The sequence below is a fragment of the Hippoglossus stenolepis genome, chromosome 1, assembly GCF_022539355.2.
Source record: "Hippoglossus stenolepis isolate QCI-W04-F060 chromosome 1, HSTE1.2, whole genome shotgun sequence".
Taxonomy (NCBI): domain Eukaryota; kingdom Metazoa; phylum Chordata; class Actinopteri; order Pleuronectiformes; family Pleuronectidae; genus Hippoglossus; species Hippoglossus stenolepis.
The window spans coordinates 10,505,902-10,522,380 of record NC_061483.1 but is presented as its reverse complement, the minus strand read 5'-3'; the positions used below and the strand labels follow the sequence as shown (position 1 = coordinate 10,522,380).

General features: G+C 40.2%; 1 protein-coding gene across 1 annotated transcript; it reads right to left on the bottom strand.

The window, feature by feature from the left end:
* Positions 1-79: 79 nt before the first annotated feature.
* Positions 80-15,986, bottom strand: LOC118110251 (transmembrane protein 255B). The gene is made up of 9 exons (XM_047340383.1): positions 15,702-15,986; positions 13,724-13,866; positions 13,525-13,587; positions 5,336-5,425; positions 4,161-4,241; positions 3,006-3,091; positions 2,282-2,441; positions 1,713-1,856; positions 80-1,475 (listed from the first exon to the last, which is right to left on the bottom strand). The coding sequence occupies exons 1-9, from the start codon at positions 15,760-15,762 to the stop codon at positions 1,251-1,253; spliced, it is 1,053 nt and encodes a 350-aa protein (XP_047196339.1). The 5' UTR covers positions 15,763-15,986; the 3' UTR covers positions 80-1,250.
* Positions 15,987-16,479: the final 493 nt, after the last annotated feature.

The following is a 16,479-nucleotide window of genomic DNA, read 5'->3' as shown; positions in this document are numbered from 1 at the left end:
CGCAGCACTGAGTGTTGCTGTTACACTGATGCTGAGTCGACGTCAGTAAACAAACACACAACATGTGGTAGGTGGATTTTATTACGTTCAGACAGAGCCAGAGTTGCCATTTCCCCATTTGAAGACTTTTTGCTAACCTAGGTTAACTGGCGGCTGGCGTGTAACTTCTCTAACAAACGAGTAGTGTAACTACAGTGGCCCAGAAGTGTCAAACAGGATGCAAAAAACTGCACTGACAATGGAAGTGAGTCTGCCGTGTAAGTATTGCCATGGCAACTGATCAACATCTATTGTCACTCACTTTCTTTGTGTTGTGGCTTTTGTATTCGTGTTGGGACTTTCACATTTGTTTTGTGACTTTTATATTTTTGTTGTGACTTTTGCATTCTGATCGACACTTGTGGGCCACCATATCAATCTTTAAATCTTCTCACCTGACTTTCAGCAGCTAAACAAATACACTTTTTTTCCCAAAAATGATAAAGCCCTTACTCCACATGTATTTTCATACATCATGGATTTCTTACAGGTGCCTTTTCTATACATAATGTATCTCGTGGCAACAGCTACAGCAGCCCATCCCACAGCCGTGAACATGCATCATAAATAATATATCCAGTGTATTAACTTTAAAGTGCACATTAAATGATTCACACAAACATAAGTAACGTCATTTACTCTCCAGTTCACATTACAAGAAAGCCCTTTTATTTACTCTACGGTAGATAGTTTAGTGAGACAATACACACATACACCTGTAGAACAGAAACAAACTGTCAGATCACAGTTCATTTTCTATAATCTCTTTATGTAATATGTGAGCATCTGAAGATCAGCTCTAGGGTTAAAGGAAATGATTTAGACAGACTTTGTTAACCTTTGAACAGAATGAGGGTGGCTGTCTTTATGCTAAGCTAAGCTAAGATAAACAGCTGCTGGCTCATATTTACCTATAGATGTGAGTGGTATCAGTTCTCTCGATCTAAGTTTCGTCATGGAAGCAGAAGTGTGTTTCCAGAACCGATTCTCTCAATGAATGCACATGAAATATATATATATAAATAATGTCTATATATTCACACTATAAATCTGTTCAGTTCACGTCCACGTCCACCAGAAACATGAAACAGCTTTTAAATCAGAAGTGGTGAAGCTCACTGGTGTGTTTTCCTTCTATAAGGTCACCTAAGAAATGTCTGAAATATGCTACACTCTGCCTGATCAGATCAGATCCCAACATGCCTGAGGGATCAGCAGGCGTAAGGAGGAGGTTTCTCAAAGGAGCCGAAGGAGGATCCGTAGAGGACGGGAGCGTTGGGAGTCAGCATGAAGCCGCCTGGTTCATGGGTGGCTCCCTGGGGCTGGGTGGAGGCCTGAGAGGGCGGCTGGTTCTCCTCAGACGGGCAGGAGGTGGAGGAGAGGCCTCCGTCTGGGTTCATCTGGGGCGTAGCAGGTGCCTGGTAGTTGCTGTTATGCTGCGGGAGAGGAGAGGAGACAGGGAGTGGTGGGTTGTTGCGGTGTGTGAACATAGAGCCAAAGATACATGACATGATTTCACACATTGTCATGTGAGGTGTGGGTTTGTGTAGTTTGTTGAAGCCAAGAAATATCAGCAAATATTAGACATAATTAATCTGTGAAACATGAACTGATCAGCCACAAAATTAAATCTGGTCATTGATAGTTCCTGTTGTTTTGCTCCTGGCTCGTACCTGCATGGACATTGGATAGTTGGGGTAGGCAGGCAGACTCTGTCCCGAAGGACAGAACCCAGCGTAGGTGAGCATGTGCTGGGTGGGGTTGTACAGGATGTGGGGTGGCGGTGCAGGGCTGGGAGCCAGTTGCGGATTTGGCTTCTGCTGCAGGAAACAAAGAAATGACAGAGAAATAAAACATTTCAAAAGCAGCATGTTTTATGTATATAATAAAACGTTTAAAAAATGACCGATTTGACAGTTCTATCTTGCTCAGTGAGCTTAGTGTGTCTCCACTTTCAGTATCTAGACTTAAAGAAAAAGGAAAGCTTTAAAACAAGCTCTAATGAGAGATATTGAAAGTGTTCAAATAATACATTGTTATAGTTCACATCCTGGAGTTTGGTTTACACACAGGGGAGAAACAGACAGTTGCTTGGTGTCCGATACTGTGTGCGGCCTGTAGGTAAAAAGAAGTTAACTCGTCATAAAGGTTGAGGAAAATTATAAACCTTCGACAAGCATGTTTATTTTACCACAGGATGTAGAGGACCTTTAATCAGTTTTTTGTTTTTTTCTGGACTCACCATGTCCTTGTACGCGCCGAGGATGGCGGCAGCGATGATGCCCAGGAACAGGCCGATCACGTTGAGCACCACTGAGGCCCACAGCAGACGGTACAGGTGGATCACGTCCCAGCAGCTGCCGACACCAGTGAACTCGAAGTACTGTGTGTGGTACTCTATGCTGGAGGAGGGACGGGGATGGGTCAGGCCATTAATCACAAAGGATTTATATTTCATATTAATGTTCATATTTAGTCTTTTTTATTTGATTTTTGAACATTTGATTGTTTAGTATTTGTGAATCTGACATTGACTTTATTTGCAATGCCTGTCAATCATCTTCATCGCTGGCACTCGTCATCCTGGGACTGAATTATCTTTATTTCTAAAGCTGAAACAATTCAATCAACATTTGCTGATTCTCTTTTTGGATTTGATCATTATCTTTGTTTGTGTTTCATCTTAATCAGAATATTTTGTGGTTTTGTTCTGTTGGTTGAAAACAAAACAGGAAAAGTAACAAACTTGGACTTGGGAAAACTGTGAAAATGAAATTTAATGAATTTAATCTAATTATTCCTGAAGACCTTGATATTTTCACACGAATATAATGAACTTAAAAAGATATTTTTAAAAGAATGTACATTATGTCCGATGTATTGTCAGTCTATATTCCTGTTTCTATATATTTCTCAGGAGAAATGTGAGTCACGTGAGTAAGTAGAAGGTCAGTTGCATTGCTCACCTCTCACAGTTGTACAGGTAGCAGCAGTAGCAGGTGTTGCTCCTCAGTTTGAGCTTGCAGGCTTTGTCAAATGAGCGACACGTCACCTGCAGGGTAAAGATTCTCTTAACATTTTGTTATGACAGCAGAGAAGCAGGAGCTGGACGAACACTTTAGACAGAGATACATGAACTGAAGGTAAATATCTGTTTGTCATATCCAGAACTTCTATTGTAACCTGTAAGTTGATGACATTTGGTTATTGCTTTTTAAAAAAATATATATTCTGTATAGCATCATCTGACCACTAGATGTCATTACACCATCAGTTTATTATTTTGGGGGGAAAACAAAACTGTTTGACTTATTTAACAATAATGAAATTGAATGATTAGTTGAATGCAACAAATATTCTATTCAATATTTCGTATGAGCGCCTCCTCCTGGGCATGGACGGTATACCAGTCTTGTTCAAATATGTGAAGAGATGCTCTGCCGTTCGTCTTTTTGTGTTTCAGTCTTCTCCTGCCATGTGTCCTGAGACTGGGCGTCATCATTTCATTCATTATCTGTGATGACAAACCTGCATTCACAGTCTTTTCATCTGTAAATGTCATCTCGCCTGCACATGTTGCACTCATGCAGCCGATCAGTCACCGAAACACCAATTTCCACAGATGGTTCCCCCTTGTGCAGCATCAAAAGCACTCATCCATCTCTTTTTCAATACAGGATGTTTAAACAATGTTGTGTGAGGCGTCAGTTTTGAAGGAAGGCACTGCACCTCTTCGTTTTTTTGGTCGTGTGGCTCTTTACTGTGCCTCCAAACCACTGCTGCTGATGTTTGTGTTCCCTCTCCCATCTTTATGAAATCTGGTCAATGACTTATTCTGGCAGTTTCCTTACTAGGTGAACACATGTTGCATTAGACACAACATATGCCAACATGAAGAAGCTGTGATGTTCACAGGTACTTTTATAAATTGTAATAGTTTTTGTTGCCTTGAGGTTGTACTCTGGGTCCTGTATTTTCAGGTGGTCTGTCTGACTTGTTTGTATTTAACTAGATCAAACACCCTACGCCACTTTATCTTAAAATGTGATTATTGCGCCATGATGCAGTCGTTTTGAATTTTGGCACAGGCTTTTGTTGTTTATCGTAGGAGTGAGAATCACCTCTGTGTAGTAGCTGTCGTAGGCGTAGCCGGATCCACTGGTGTAGAAGTCGCACATGTCCTCCTGCAGGGGTCTAATGTCCTGTGGGTTGGAAATATCAGAGAGAGATTTGTTCTATTCAGGAAGCAAAATGGCAGTTTAGAGAAGCTAATGTACGAGTTTATGAGACGACTTTGGTCCTGAATTTCATACACGTCAATGTAATAAAACATCTAAAAGAGCTGATTTTTGTCAGTTCAGGGATCATTGAAGTGCAAAAGATTGAGAACCTCTGATTTAAAGGGTTCAGTGATATAAAGTTACATGTGTGTGCATTGGAGCCCTGTGTCCGTCTGTCCGTCCTCCCTCTGTTTCTCTGTCACTGCAGCAGGGAAGGTTTGCTCTCACACCCCGTCCCCTGCACCGGACTGCAAAAAAACCCCTCCAGCACTAAACCTCACTCGACTTGACACAGTGTGAAAGGTAATAAAATCATTTTCATCGTCCAGAGCTTGAAGGTGCAATAACTGTGACTTTTACTGTCCCGCGAGTGTAGAAAGAAAAGCATATCTGCAGGGCTTTGATTGCACTGTTGATCGATATCAGCGAGCGGGTGCCAGGTGCTGAGAGCTCCAGCTTTTTAAACTCTGCTCCTGGTCCATACTCATTAAGAACCTCATTAAAATTCATTAGGCCGATGTGACAGACTGAGGTGTTTGTGTACGTGCATGTGTCCAAACATTAAAGATGTGCAGGAGGGGAGCGGCTTTGACCTCATCTGACCTCTTCGCGTTTTGAGTTCCCTAACAAATGCAGGTATTTGTAGACATGTGATTTTTAATGCATGTCGATTTAGCCTGGGAGACAAAGATGTGTCGTGCCGTAGAGAATTGTGGGTAAACATTTAATCAGCCCTGTTGTTCTGAATGTTTTCTGCAGCTCCTCTGGTGACCCAGCAGCTTCCTGCAGGTTGGACACTGAGATGAGTCAGTCTGGTTTAACTGTGCTATCTCCAGTCTGTCTGATTACATCGGCAAAGTTCCTGATCTGTTGTGTCTGAGCCGCGTCTCTGCTGACCTGAGCATGTCTGATCAAATGTGATGTGTGTCTCAGGGAAGAAAGATGAATTAGTTTGTGTTTCTTTCTCCCTGTTCAGAATATAGACTGCAAATAACAAGACATAAGATGAAACTCACAATGAATTCTGAAGCGATGATCCCGTCCACAATGGCACAGATGAAAGACGCGATGACCCCGATACTGATGAAGATGATCGCTGCCACGAGCTGAAAGAGAGGAGGAGGAGGATGAAGAGGATACAGTCGTTAGTAAAAAGCATCAGTAGCTATCATCTGCGTAAACAAGCAGTAGAAGAATAAAACTTTTAAGATCAAAGTCTCCTCATTCTAACCGTGCAACACATTCTAGGATCTCATCAATTCTGCAACAGCTGTTGATGCAGAGTCGGTTCAGACCTCTCAGATGTTTTCCAGACAAAAGGTGCAACTGCAGCCTTTTTTAAAGCCAAAACTACACGAGGCAAAATTAATTCTGATTCTTAAATTGTACAATTTTTCTTAAAAGTAAACAAAGAGGATAATACTGTTATACTGTTTATGAAATTGAATCCCACTGAACAGCTTCTCTGTGTCTAAATTACACATAACAACATGACAGGAACAAGAGGATGAAGACCCGTAGACTGTCTGGTAGGATATGAATTAATGAATTTGGATAAAAAAATCAGTGAGCGCTAATATAAAATCCTTTTAACAAACATACAAAAAAATCCTATGTCCCCAAAACTTAACCAAGCAGTATTACAGTAATTTAAATAAGGTTAGATCTTACCATAATACATTGCAAACTGGTATAAGTGATTTGTTAGGTACAGGATTTTTCCAGTAATACCAAGAAATGTATATTTCAGTAACAAAGTGGTGTTTTCCTTTTCAATTTCCTGGTTATTATTTTTCCAGATTTAAATTGTTTCAGACATCAGTGCTGCTTTAGTTCAAAAATTCAATCAAATGTTTTTTTGAGCCATTATTACATCATCCCAGTGTTTGGTATATGCTTCTGACTTATTATAAAATATGTTGGAACTTGTATTATATAAAGGCAAAATCCAGATTGAAGTTAAAACTCATAGGATTAGTTTCTCTGCTGGTGTGTGTCCTCGTCTGTGGCGTCTCAGCTGCAGGACGATAAAGAAAATGTACAGCCTCCTGCCCTGCCAACACAAAAGTGCTTTGTGGGTTATTTATGGGAAAAGAGGCCATGCACAGGACAGAGGGACAGCCTTTTGTACCAGCAAGGTCAATCTAATTCTCCCAATGTGATACACACACACACACACACACACACACACACACACACACACACACACACACATACACACACACACACACACAGACACACATGGGATGAAGACAAAACAATCTCACACATTCAGTTTTGTGAAATAATCCCAAGAAACTGATCACTGATCAAACCCAAATATGAATGATGTGACAAAGTAGGTTCTTCTATAAAACGTCTAATGTAAGACATATGACACACACACAAACACACTCGCACAAACACACACACACACACACACACACACACACACACACACACACACACACACACACACACACACACTTGGCAGAGCAGATGCAGCTGACTGATCACAGATGTCTGATCATAAACTTTATCCCTGAGCATCGTTTCCTGTCTGTTCAACAGCTCCTCCAGGACCAAAACCTCCTGCACTCAAACATCAGATTAAACACACACTTTGTTCTTTCAGCTGCTGCATTCATCTCCCTGAAGCAGCAGCTGGGACTCACTACTTTGTCACAAAAATTAACAACTAATGTAAAAGGTAGAAAAATGGTAGTGTGTATTTCTATCTCCTAAAGAACTGTCTGATTCTGCATTGATATTTGGGACTTTTCTGGATCCCAGTCATTACAGTCTGGTGTAGTACAAAGTAAATTACAAAGGAGAACCAGAATCTAATTTCTGGTAAGCAGTGAGAAAGGAACGTGATGTGGATTATTGAGTTGGATGTCGTCAGTGTAACAATGAAACTAAATTCATAATTTCCTGAAAATATAACCCTGGTTGAATCCAGGTAGAGTTGTAGGTAAATTATAAATATGAGGGGATCCAAAACAGAGCCCTGGGGATCACCGCTTGTAACTGGAGATCTAAGATTTATCACCTGAACAAATATCTTGTGTGTTATGTATAAAATGCCTTGAGCTGTGTGTGAGAGCACAACACAAGGTGAAGTGACAGAGATGTGAAAACAAGGGAATTATAAAAGAACTCCTCTCACTAAGGTGAAGCAGAGTCAAACTGAGAAAATGAGCTTTTTCTGACTGGGTTTTATCTGCCACTGGTCCAGACTCTCCACTTCATTAGCGGTTTAAATGACTCTGCTTTTATGGCCAGCAAGTGGGAGATGAGGCCAGAGGCAGAGACAATAGAGCCTGACAACTGCATTACTTCACATTAGCACCGGCTGCCAGCCCATAAAACACCTCAACACACCCCGTCGTCCGAATCACCAAAACCTCCTCTGGTGCAACTGAAGCAGAGAGAACAACCAAGTAGTGTAAAAGATTAAAGACAGTTTCTGCTCTCAGGAGTCGATTCACTAAAGAAATATAAAAAATACAGCAGGTAACTAAGGCTCTTCTTCTTTTACATTTGATTGGATTTGACTGCAAATTGTTGTAATTTTGTATTCAATTTATACATTTATGTAACATCTGCAGTGTGTTTTCTTGTGACTTTTCAGAATTGACTTGTAAAAATAACAGGTCATTCACTGACCAGAGGGTCGGTGGTTTGATCCCTGGCTGCTCCAGTCGGCATGACAAAGTGTCCTTGGGCAAGATACTGAATCCCTTATTGCACCTGATGGCTGTATTATTGTTTGTGATAGAAAAAACGTAGCATATAGTAGCGCTGTATGATGTGATTGTGGCTCTATAAAATACACTTTACTGCAGTTGTAATTTGCAGATGTGTTTGTAGCCACCTGATGAATGTTAGGTCCAATGTTCCCTCTCTTCATGTTGCTGTTAATCTCTGTTTAACCCCTTGAGAGAAATATCTGTCTCTTTAGCTGCTAAATGTCCTTCACTGTGTATATCTGCTGTTCAGGTGATAATCTCCCTGTCCCATTGTTTTTACATAGTAATGATATGTTTTCATTAAGTAAATAATCTGAATACTTCTTTCAGAGAATTGTGGATGAAAGACAAAGAGGATAAACGTTTTAGAGAAGAAAACTCATCAGCCTTGGTCAAGATACCTAACAGGTCATGCAACTAAAGTCGCTGACCACTGCAAGGTCTTCTTCTCCTGCTCAGTGGTCCGGTGAGCGATCACGACCACATCTGGACACAGCAGTAATAAGAACTGATCGTCCCGTAACCTGTTGGGTAAAATACAACCTTTTGAAGGTTCCCTGTTCTGCTCTCTGCGCTGCAAGGTGACCAGAAGGACGACAGGCCTGTGAGATATACAGGCAGAAACTACAAGAGGCTGCTGGAGCAGAGAGCTGAAGCGAAGTGAACCTGGTTCACACAGAGTGATAAAGTAATCTTAGAGCAGTGAAGCCTGACAGGGTGAAAGTGCAGATTTTCCTCTTTCGCTCTTTCACAGAGCGAATTTCATGCTCCACGATGCTTTTGAACGTTTGAGGATAAAACGAAATGAAGAGCGCAGATATATGAGCCGTTAAGGTTTTTAATGCTTTATCCGGGAAATGTCGACAGAGCGTGAATGTGCGTTTTACCTGCAACAAGTTTCTGATTCATAAAGAGAGCTGGTTTCCCTGCAGTATTAACGACTAACAGAATATCACTGAAGTACTAAAAACTAGACAGTGGCATTGTATGGTGGAAAATTTAGGGATCACCAAGTTTTCTAATATTTTTTGTTTTCAAAGGTGATTATAACAATAATCATATAAAGCAAATTATATGTAAAAAAAAATACATTTTTGTTTCCTTGTTACACCCTGACAGAAACATCTTACGTTACTTTTAACCATGATGCACAACTAATTTCAGATTATCATATTTTACATGGTAAGCAAAACTACAAATAAAACCTCACCTTCAAATATTACTCACATTTATACTAAAAGGAAAGGACCTAATTCATCACAGCAATTTAGATATTTTGATACGTACATGGTTATTATAGTAAAGTGTAGGGAATCATTTAAAAATGCTTTTGGCAGGATGAAAACTAAGTGAAAATAAATACACTGAACTAGATTTTCAAATTATTATTGGAATTGTATATTCACCCCTGTCTGTTTATTTGTTGGTTGGTTGGTTTGTTTGTAAGCAAGTTTACACAAAAGCTACTGGACGGAGCACAAAGCAAATTGGTGGAAGGATGGGATATGGGCCAAGAAAAAAACAAAACTGGAGTTTGAGGGTGATTTTTGCCATTTTCACCAATTTCCCAGAGAATAATTCATTGATCGTGATGAAATAAATCATTGGTATATTCAGGAGCGGAAATCTTTGAGTCTGAAATTTGGTGTTTCTTGTGGTTGTATGAAATGTCCTATGCATTGGTGTATGTGCTTTAATCTACTGTGCCTGTGTTGTTGATGTGTATGTGGTTCTGTCTTATTGGTGTGTTAATGTCACTTTAGATTTTAAACTGCTTTAAACTCAACAGAAGAATTAAAGTTTCTGAATTTAGTTTTTCTCCAGTCACACAGGAAACCTTTCTGTTGGGCACTTGACTCCTTTCTCATCAAAGCCTGAGGAGCAACGAGCTGTGAGCCAGAGGAAGCAGGAGAAGCTTCAGAGCTCTCAGATGTCAGTGTGGCATTGTGGTAAGCGCAGTTGTTCTTTAATGAGTGACCTGCCAGCTGGCGCTCATGTTACAGTGCTAAGCTGGGAAGAAGACACCTGTGTGAGGGCCAACGTGGTGCCACATGTGCCTCATAGGAGACTCTGTAGACCGCTGGCTGTGTGGCAGCGATCACGCCATTAAAGTTTAACACACACGGAGCTGAGAGCGATGCCAAACAGACGGACTGCCAAGGCTGGTTTATCAGGCAAAGTGGGGCCTAAAAACCTCAGGTTATATCACTGACGGGTCCTGAATCCTCCAGCTTTTGGCTCTGGTCTGGAAGAGGAACTTTTGAAGCTGTTTAAGTTTGAGCTGCTTTGTTTAAAATGGTGTTTTATCAGTGTGATTCACACACAGTGATTATTATTCCAACATAGGAGAAATGTAAGGCTGTAACCAACCAGTATTTTCATTATCAATAAACATGTCAGTTATTTTCTTTAGTAATTGATTGATAGCTCAGAGTATAACAGTTTGGAAAATAGTGAAAAATGCCTTAATTCCTTGAAGCCCAAGTTAACATTAAAATTTCCTATCTAATTTTTGGATATGGCCATCAAAAAACAACAAAGTGGGTACCAGTGATTTTGTTTTTGTTGTATTTTGATGATTTCAGCTCTGGAGTACTGGTTGGTTTATGGGTACATGGGGAAAAATACAAAATGGTGCAGTGAGAGTCAATGGTAACAACAAATAGTTTGTATCAGGCCTCCCAGAAGTTTTTTGGTAAATAGATACTACAGGTGTCTTACATGTTTTTCCTCTATTCACAACACAGAAAGTGAAACAACAAGGACCGGCCCAAAAATACAGAACTTTTTAAATATGAAGAATGTGTTCATCCTTGTTAAATGATGCTTTTAATTGACCTTTGTCAGCTGCATGAACACAGACATGTCATTTTTTGTAGATACAGTACACTGGTGGTGTAAGGTAAGACAAAGTGATCCGACCGCAGGCACACAACACCCTGCACGCCACATGAAATATTTACAACACACACTGATACACCACAGTCATGGAGACAGAGGACATACACAGATCCGCCTTATCTTTAAGGGGACGGGTAGAGATGTATTTGGGCAGGTTTTTGTGTGACGTTTAACCCTCCAATCAACATGATCAACAGGCGTAGGCAGTAAAAGTAAAGGTACAGTAGTGTGGAGAAGACATAAAGAAAAAATTGGGTTGCCAGGTTGTGGCAGCATGACCAGTGAAAAAATTGATTGCAGCGTGTTGGAAGCCTCCCTCCCGCACGATAAGAGGGAGGGTACTCTTATCATGCGTGGACACTGACATACCCGGATATTTTATACTCAGAGTTGTCGACTGCTCAGTTTCATGGAGCAAGAGAATCCGTTAGAGAAGCTCGGTGCTCACTGTCAATGACCCTCAAGGATCTTGATGCAGTGTTGTTATGTAAAGGTCAGAGGTCAGAGGCCTGGACCACTGGTGGAAGCATGTGGTAAAGGCCGGGGGAGACTCCATTAAATTTAGTTGTAGATCTGGATCCAGGCATTTATTTTCACTTTCTTTAACATTGTGAGATCGGATATTTTTCAGCATTTTCATGGATTTCTCAGACAATTATTAATGGATCTTGATGACAAAAGCCAGGCATCTGATATTTATGAGTCTGCAATGTGGTGCAGATCCAAATAAAAGTCTTGATCTAGTAAATTTAATTTCTGTATTTGTTTGTGTTTTCATATTTCTTTGAACAAAGACACAAAACAATTGGAATCAAAAACTAATTTATGTAAATAGAATGTATTGAAAATATAATTTACAATTTTGCACTGAAATCACACAAAATTATGAAAGAGGTCCTATCTCTCCTATCAAAAATTCCTTGATCTGCCAGCTGAGTCGTATGTGACCCAAGATTAAATGGGTTCTTCTCTGACACATACTGCTTCCTTCCACCCAGTTTTGTGGAAGAAAATTGGTTTAGTTGTTTTGATGTTATCTTACTTACAACCAATGGACAGGGATGAAAACAGAAGCTGCTTGATGGAGGTAATCAGGACAAATTCAGAGGTGAAAAAGCTGAGGTTTCTGTGTCATTGGTGTCTTCTTCAAGGAACTTAACTCAGTCAGTCTCATGCTGGGTTTGATACACTGCGAATGTGATACCGACGATAAGACTTAAATTACACACAGGGACAGTTTCAGTTTCTGGTTCCCACTGGGCCTTGAGTAACACTTGTGTTACTGTCGTCTCAACCTGGTTGAAATCAGCTGATTGGAGGTTCGGGGAATAATCAATTTCAGGCAGGTCTTTGGGCCTGTTCCTCTAATTGTCTCTTCACTCTGGAGTCATGGACATGATTATATTTTGGACCTGGTGTTGTACAGAGAGGTATTTGATGATATTCTATCTGTGTCCCTGTCTGAAATAAAGGAGCCCTGTCAGCACTGACCAATACTAATGTAATTTTCCCCTCATGTCACTGAAATCCAGAGCCGATGATGTTCACTTCCCCCAACCACAGATCCAGTCATGTTACACTGACCTGGGCACAAAGAACCAAGAACACATTACGCTGCCATCGAGTAATCACATTTGCTCCTTGCTCATAACAGAGCAATTTCCAGTTTAGTGAATTTACAGAGTCTGTAACACGATCGTCTGATTCCTGGTGTATATTTATATGTGTGTCCTGTTTTCCAGGAACAATGTCTCATTTTTAGAAAATGAATTTTATTGACACAAGTCACCTTGAGAGAGAATAAACACAGGGCTATAGGACTTGCAGCTGACATCACACAAGTCAAATGAGGGGTCAACTATCAAGATGAAGGAATTTTCTTAACAGATTCATATCATCAGCAGAGCCTGAGCAACAATATTGTTCATTTGGATCCTTTCATTGGTCGATTGTTTTGGTCCATCCTTTGATCTCGGTTTTGTTTTGGTGTCTGCAAACCGGTGGGAGAAATATTTGAACCTTTAGCTGTTAAACTTTCTTCATCAGTTATAGGTGACATCTTAGTTTGCATTGTTACAGCACATTAATGACGCCATCTCTCAGTAAATAAGTTTACATGCTTGGCTGAGGTGTTGGAGTTGTTGAATTAATAAAAACTAAATTCGACCAAAGTGTAATGAGATCAGACTTATTGAATAAATCATGATGTGCATGACGCATGTGACGACTGAAGAATGTGGCTGCAGACAACAACATCAGATCTGTGTGTGGCGTTTGGTTTGGTTTGGCTGAGACTCTTTCATGACTTAATCTCATTGCCTCCTCTTCTTCTGCATTGGTTTAGTGACTGGAGAAGGTTTATCCTCCTTCCAGTGTGTCTGCAGTGATCCAGCAGGTTGGCACACTTCCTCTGTCCATTATTCCATCCTATAAAAGCTTCCATGCCATTTTTCAAGTTATGCACGAATGCATGCAATAATATGACATGTTCTGAAGCCTGATATAAAGTTTGGGGTGTCAGGAAAGACCAGAAATATATGTTATCATTTTGACAGTCAGAGGAACAGACTCACCATGGGTCTGCGGTTTTCCACCAGGTGGATGCCGACAATTCCCAGAAATGCTCCAAAACTGAGCTGGAGGTTCAGGGAGAAACAAGTAGAAACATTAGGTCTCAGACACCAGGTCACGATCATATTTGCAGGATTAAATGACAGTGAATCTTCTGCGTCTGGATGTGTGAAGGTGAGACGGGAGGTGATTGTCACTCACGGTGATGCCCGGGTAATACCCAGCGACGGGCACATTGTCGGTGCGGGTGGCAGAGATGAGACCCACCGTCAGCACCACCAGAGACAGAGCCAGCAGAAACACAGTCACCCACAGGGCCGTCCTCCTCCGGCGCAGGTACAGATCTGAGGAGCAACATGAGGAGGACCTCTTCATCACTAATAATCCACCTTGTTCTGAATTACATGTCACTCTGACCAGAAAATACAAACATATTTAAATTATTTTACTGTCCATCCATTATGATCTAAACTACTACATTACAGGGGCACTTGATACAATCCCAGCGTCAGTCTCCAACTATTCAATTCTAACCCCAGTCTGCATGTCTTTGGACGTTAGAGTACCCAGAAAAAACCCATGAGAAGAACATTCAAACTCCACACAGAAAGAACTCGGACAAACCGGGATTCGAACCCACAACCTTCTCGCGGCTAAGAACCACTGCATCACTGTGCCACCCCTGATTTTAATATACTCTTAGTAATTTCTCTTTTTTTTTATTGATAGATGAGCATTGATGAGAGAAGTATTCAAATAAATCACTCCAGTATATGTACCAGTAATAACCAGGAGACAATAGCTTGTAGTGTGTATTTAAGTAGCAGGTTATGTTGGGACTGATTCTACCTTGTACTGTTGGGTGGTTTTATTTACTGCATCACAAGGCATAATACTTTGTTAACTTATAGTATATCTATTAATCAGACATATGCAGGATTTCTTACTTGCTAGTTTCCAAGAACTTAATGTAATTATTACACAATTTAGGAAGCGTAAATACTGAGGTATCACTTATGGCTGTCAGATAAATAACAGTGGAGTAAAAAGTACAATATTTTCCTCTGGATGTTAGTGGAGTCGAAGTATAAAATTCAAATACTAAATAAGTACAAGTAGTAGAATTTAAATAGCCACGTGTGTTCACTTCATCAGACATGTTGCAACCTTTTGCTCACAAAGCTCTGATTAAATACTTTTCTCTGATGGCATTTCAACCTGTCACAACATAAATAATTATGGTGAACGACGGCTGGATTCCATTTAGCTGCTTCAGTTTCAGGGTCTGAATGTGTTTTGGATCACTGTGCCACTGTCACGTCTGCTGAACTGAACAGAGCCGAGTCAATTTTATCAGTCACCACCGGTGCTTCTCCCTATATAATGTGTCAAAATGTCTGATGAGAAAAAGATCTATTCAATGAATCAGGAAAACCACGTCACCACTTCCTGACAAGGCATCGTTCATAAAGGGCTCACAAGCTGTAATTAATGGGTTTATAAACGATTGATAAATCATTCACTCACAATTTATCGGTCCGTTATGAGCCATTAATAACAAAAACAACCTTTTGAGTTGCCAGGTTCAGGAAAATTTGTCAGGTAGACGTCTCCCAGTAACCTTCATTACTGTCATACGAACCCCAAATACTTATTTATGGTTTACCAGCATTTAAATCTGCATTACAGCTGGATATATAGATATATATATATATACACACACTGTAAACATTAGTCTTGACATTGTTCAAACAAAACAACATAATCTCCTTTTTTCTATTATTCTGAGTTCTGCATGCAGATCAGCAGCCAGTCAAACACTTTGTATGACTTAATAAATTGTTCTATTATATCTGGGCTCGCAAATGTTGTTTAGCTGTTTATAAATTTGTTTTTGGTCCATAATGTCCTGCAGCTTTATTTAAACATGATAAGTGGTTTAAAAGGCAACAAGCAAAGTGTCATGCTGCCACAACCTGGCAACCCAAATTTTTGTATTATTAATGTCTTATAAAACATTAGTAAATTGTATGGATAGATTAATCGATAACAGTTTATAACCCATTTATAAACAGTGACCTAGGCAAGCAACAATAACATGCATATAGTGTTTAAAGTGTTTTCTTGTTGATATTAAAGTTTAAATTATTTCAGGATGAAGGTTGATGATGTATTTTACCTGCAGGATCCAGTATGCCTGTGGCTGTTTGTTGAGTTGTCTGCTGAGCTTCAGGCTGCATCTCCACTCAGTCTCAATGAATCCGCTTTTAAAATGAAGAACAGATAAACACACCAGGAAGCGGCTGAGTTTTCTTTCTATGATGGAGTTCAGTCTTTTTTATGTTGATTCAGGACAGAGTCTTCATCGTCCTCCACAGAGCTGCAAGAAATACGTTTCCTCTTTTTCTTCTTATAACTCAAACATCTTTTGGATGTAAAAATAAATTCATCCAGAGCTGCAGCTGATCCACACACAGCTTCAACTTTTCTTCTGAGAGAGGGAGAGAGAGAGAGAGAAGAGAGAGAGAGAGAGAGAGAGAGAGAGAGAGAGAGAGAGAGAGAGAGAGAGAGAGAGAGACTCCCTGTTTTTTTTCACCTCTGTGATAAATTATTAATCTTTTATTAGATTTTTAGATCATTAGCCCCACATAAGTTATAACGCTGCTTGTATTCCAGGTTCATGTTAAACATACTTACACTATGTGACTAAACTCTACTGTGTGTTTATTCTATTTATTTTATGGTCGAGTTGCTGCAGCATTGATATGGAGTATATCAGTGGTAATATGAGTTTACAGCGCCCCCCATTGGCCAAAGCTTGATGTATCAGCCATTTACACAGTTAATCCAAGATCCACTGCACATCTTTTTTTCACTGACTGTCAAATGAAGAATTTACCCTTTTTAGGGCCCGAGCACCGAACGGTGGGAGGCCCTATTGAAATTGTAAGGATTTG

Bases quoted from the DNA above. Each gene is read 5' to 3' on its own strand.
- LOC118110251 (XM_047340383.1), bottom strand. From the start codon at position 15,762: ATGCAGCCTGAAGCTCAGCAGACAACTCAACAAACAGCCACAGGCATA. The intron at 4,242-5,335 runs GTGAGTTTCATC...TCCAACCCACAG, and splicing joins TCATCGCTTCAGAATTCATT to GACATTAGACCCCTGCAGGA. The intron at 1,476-1,712 runs GTACGAGCCAGG...CCTCTCCCGCAG, and splicing joins ACTATCCAATGTCCATGCAG to CATAACAGCAACTACCAGGC.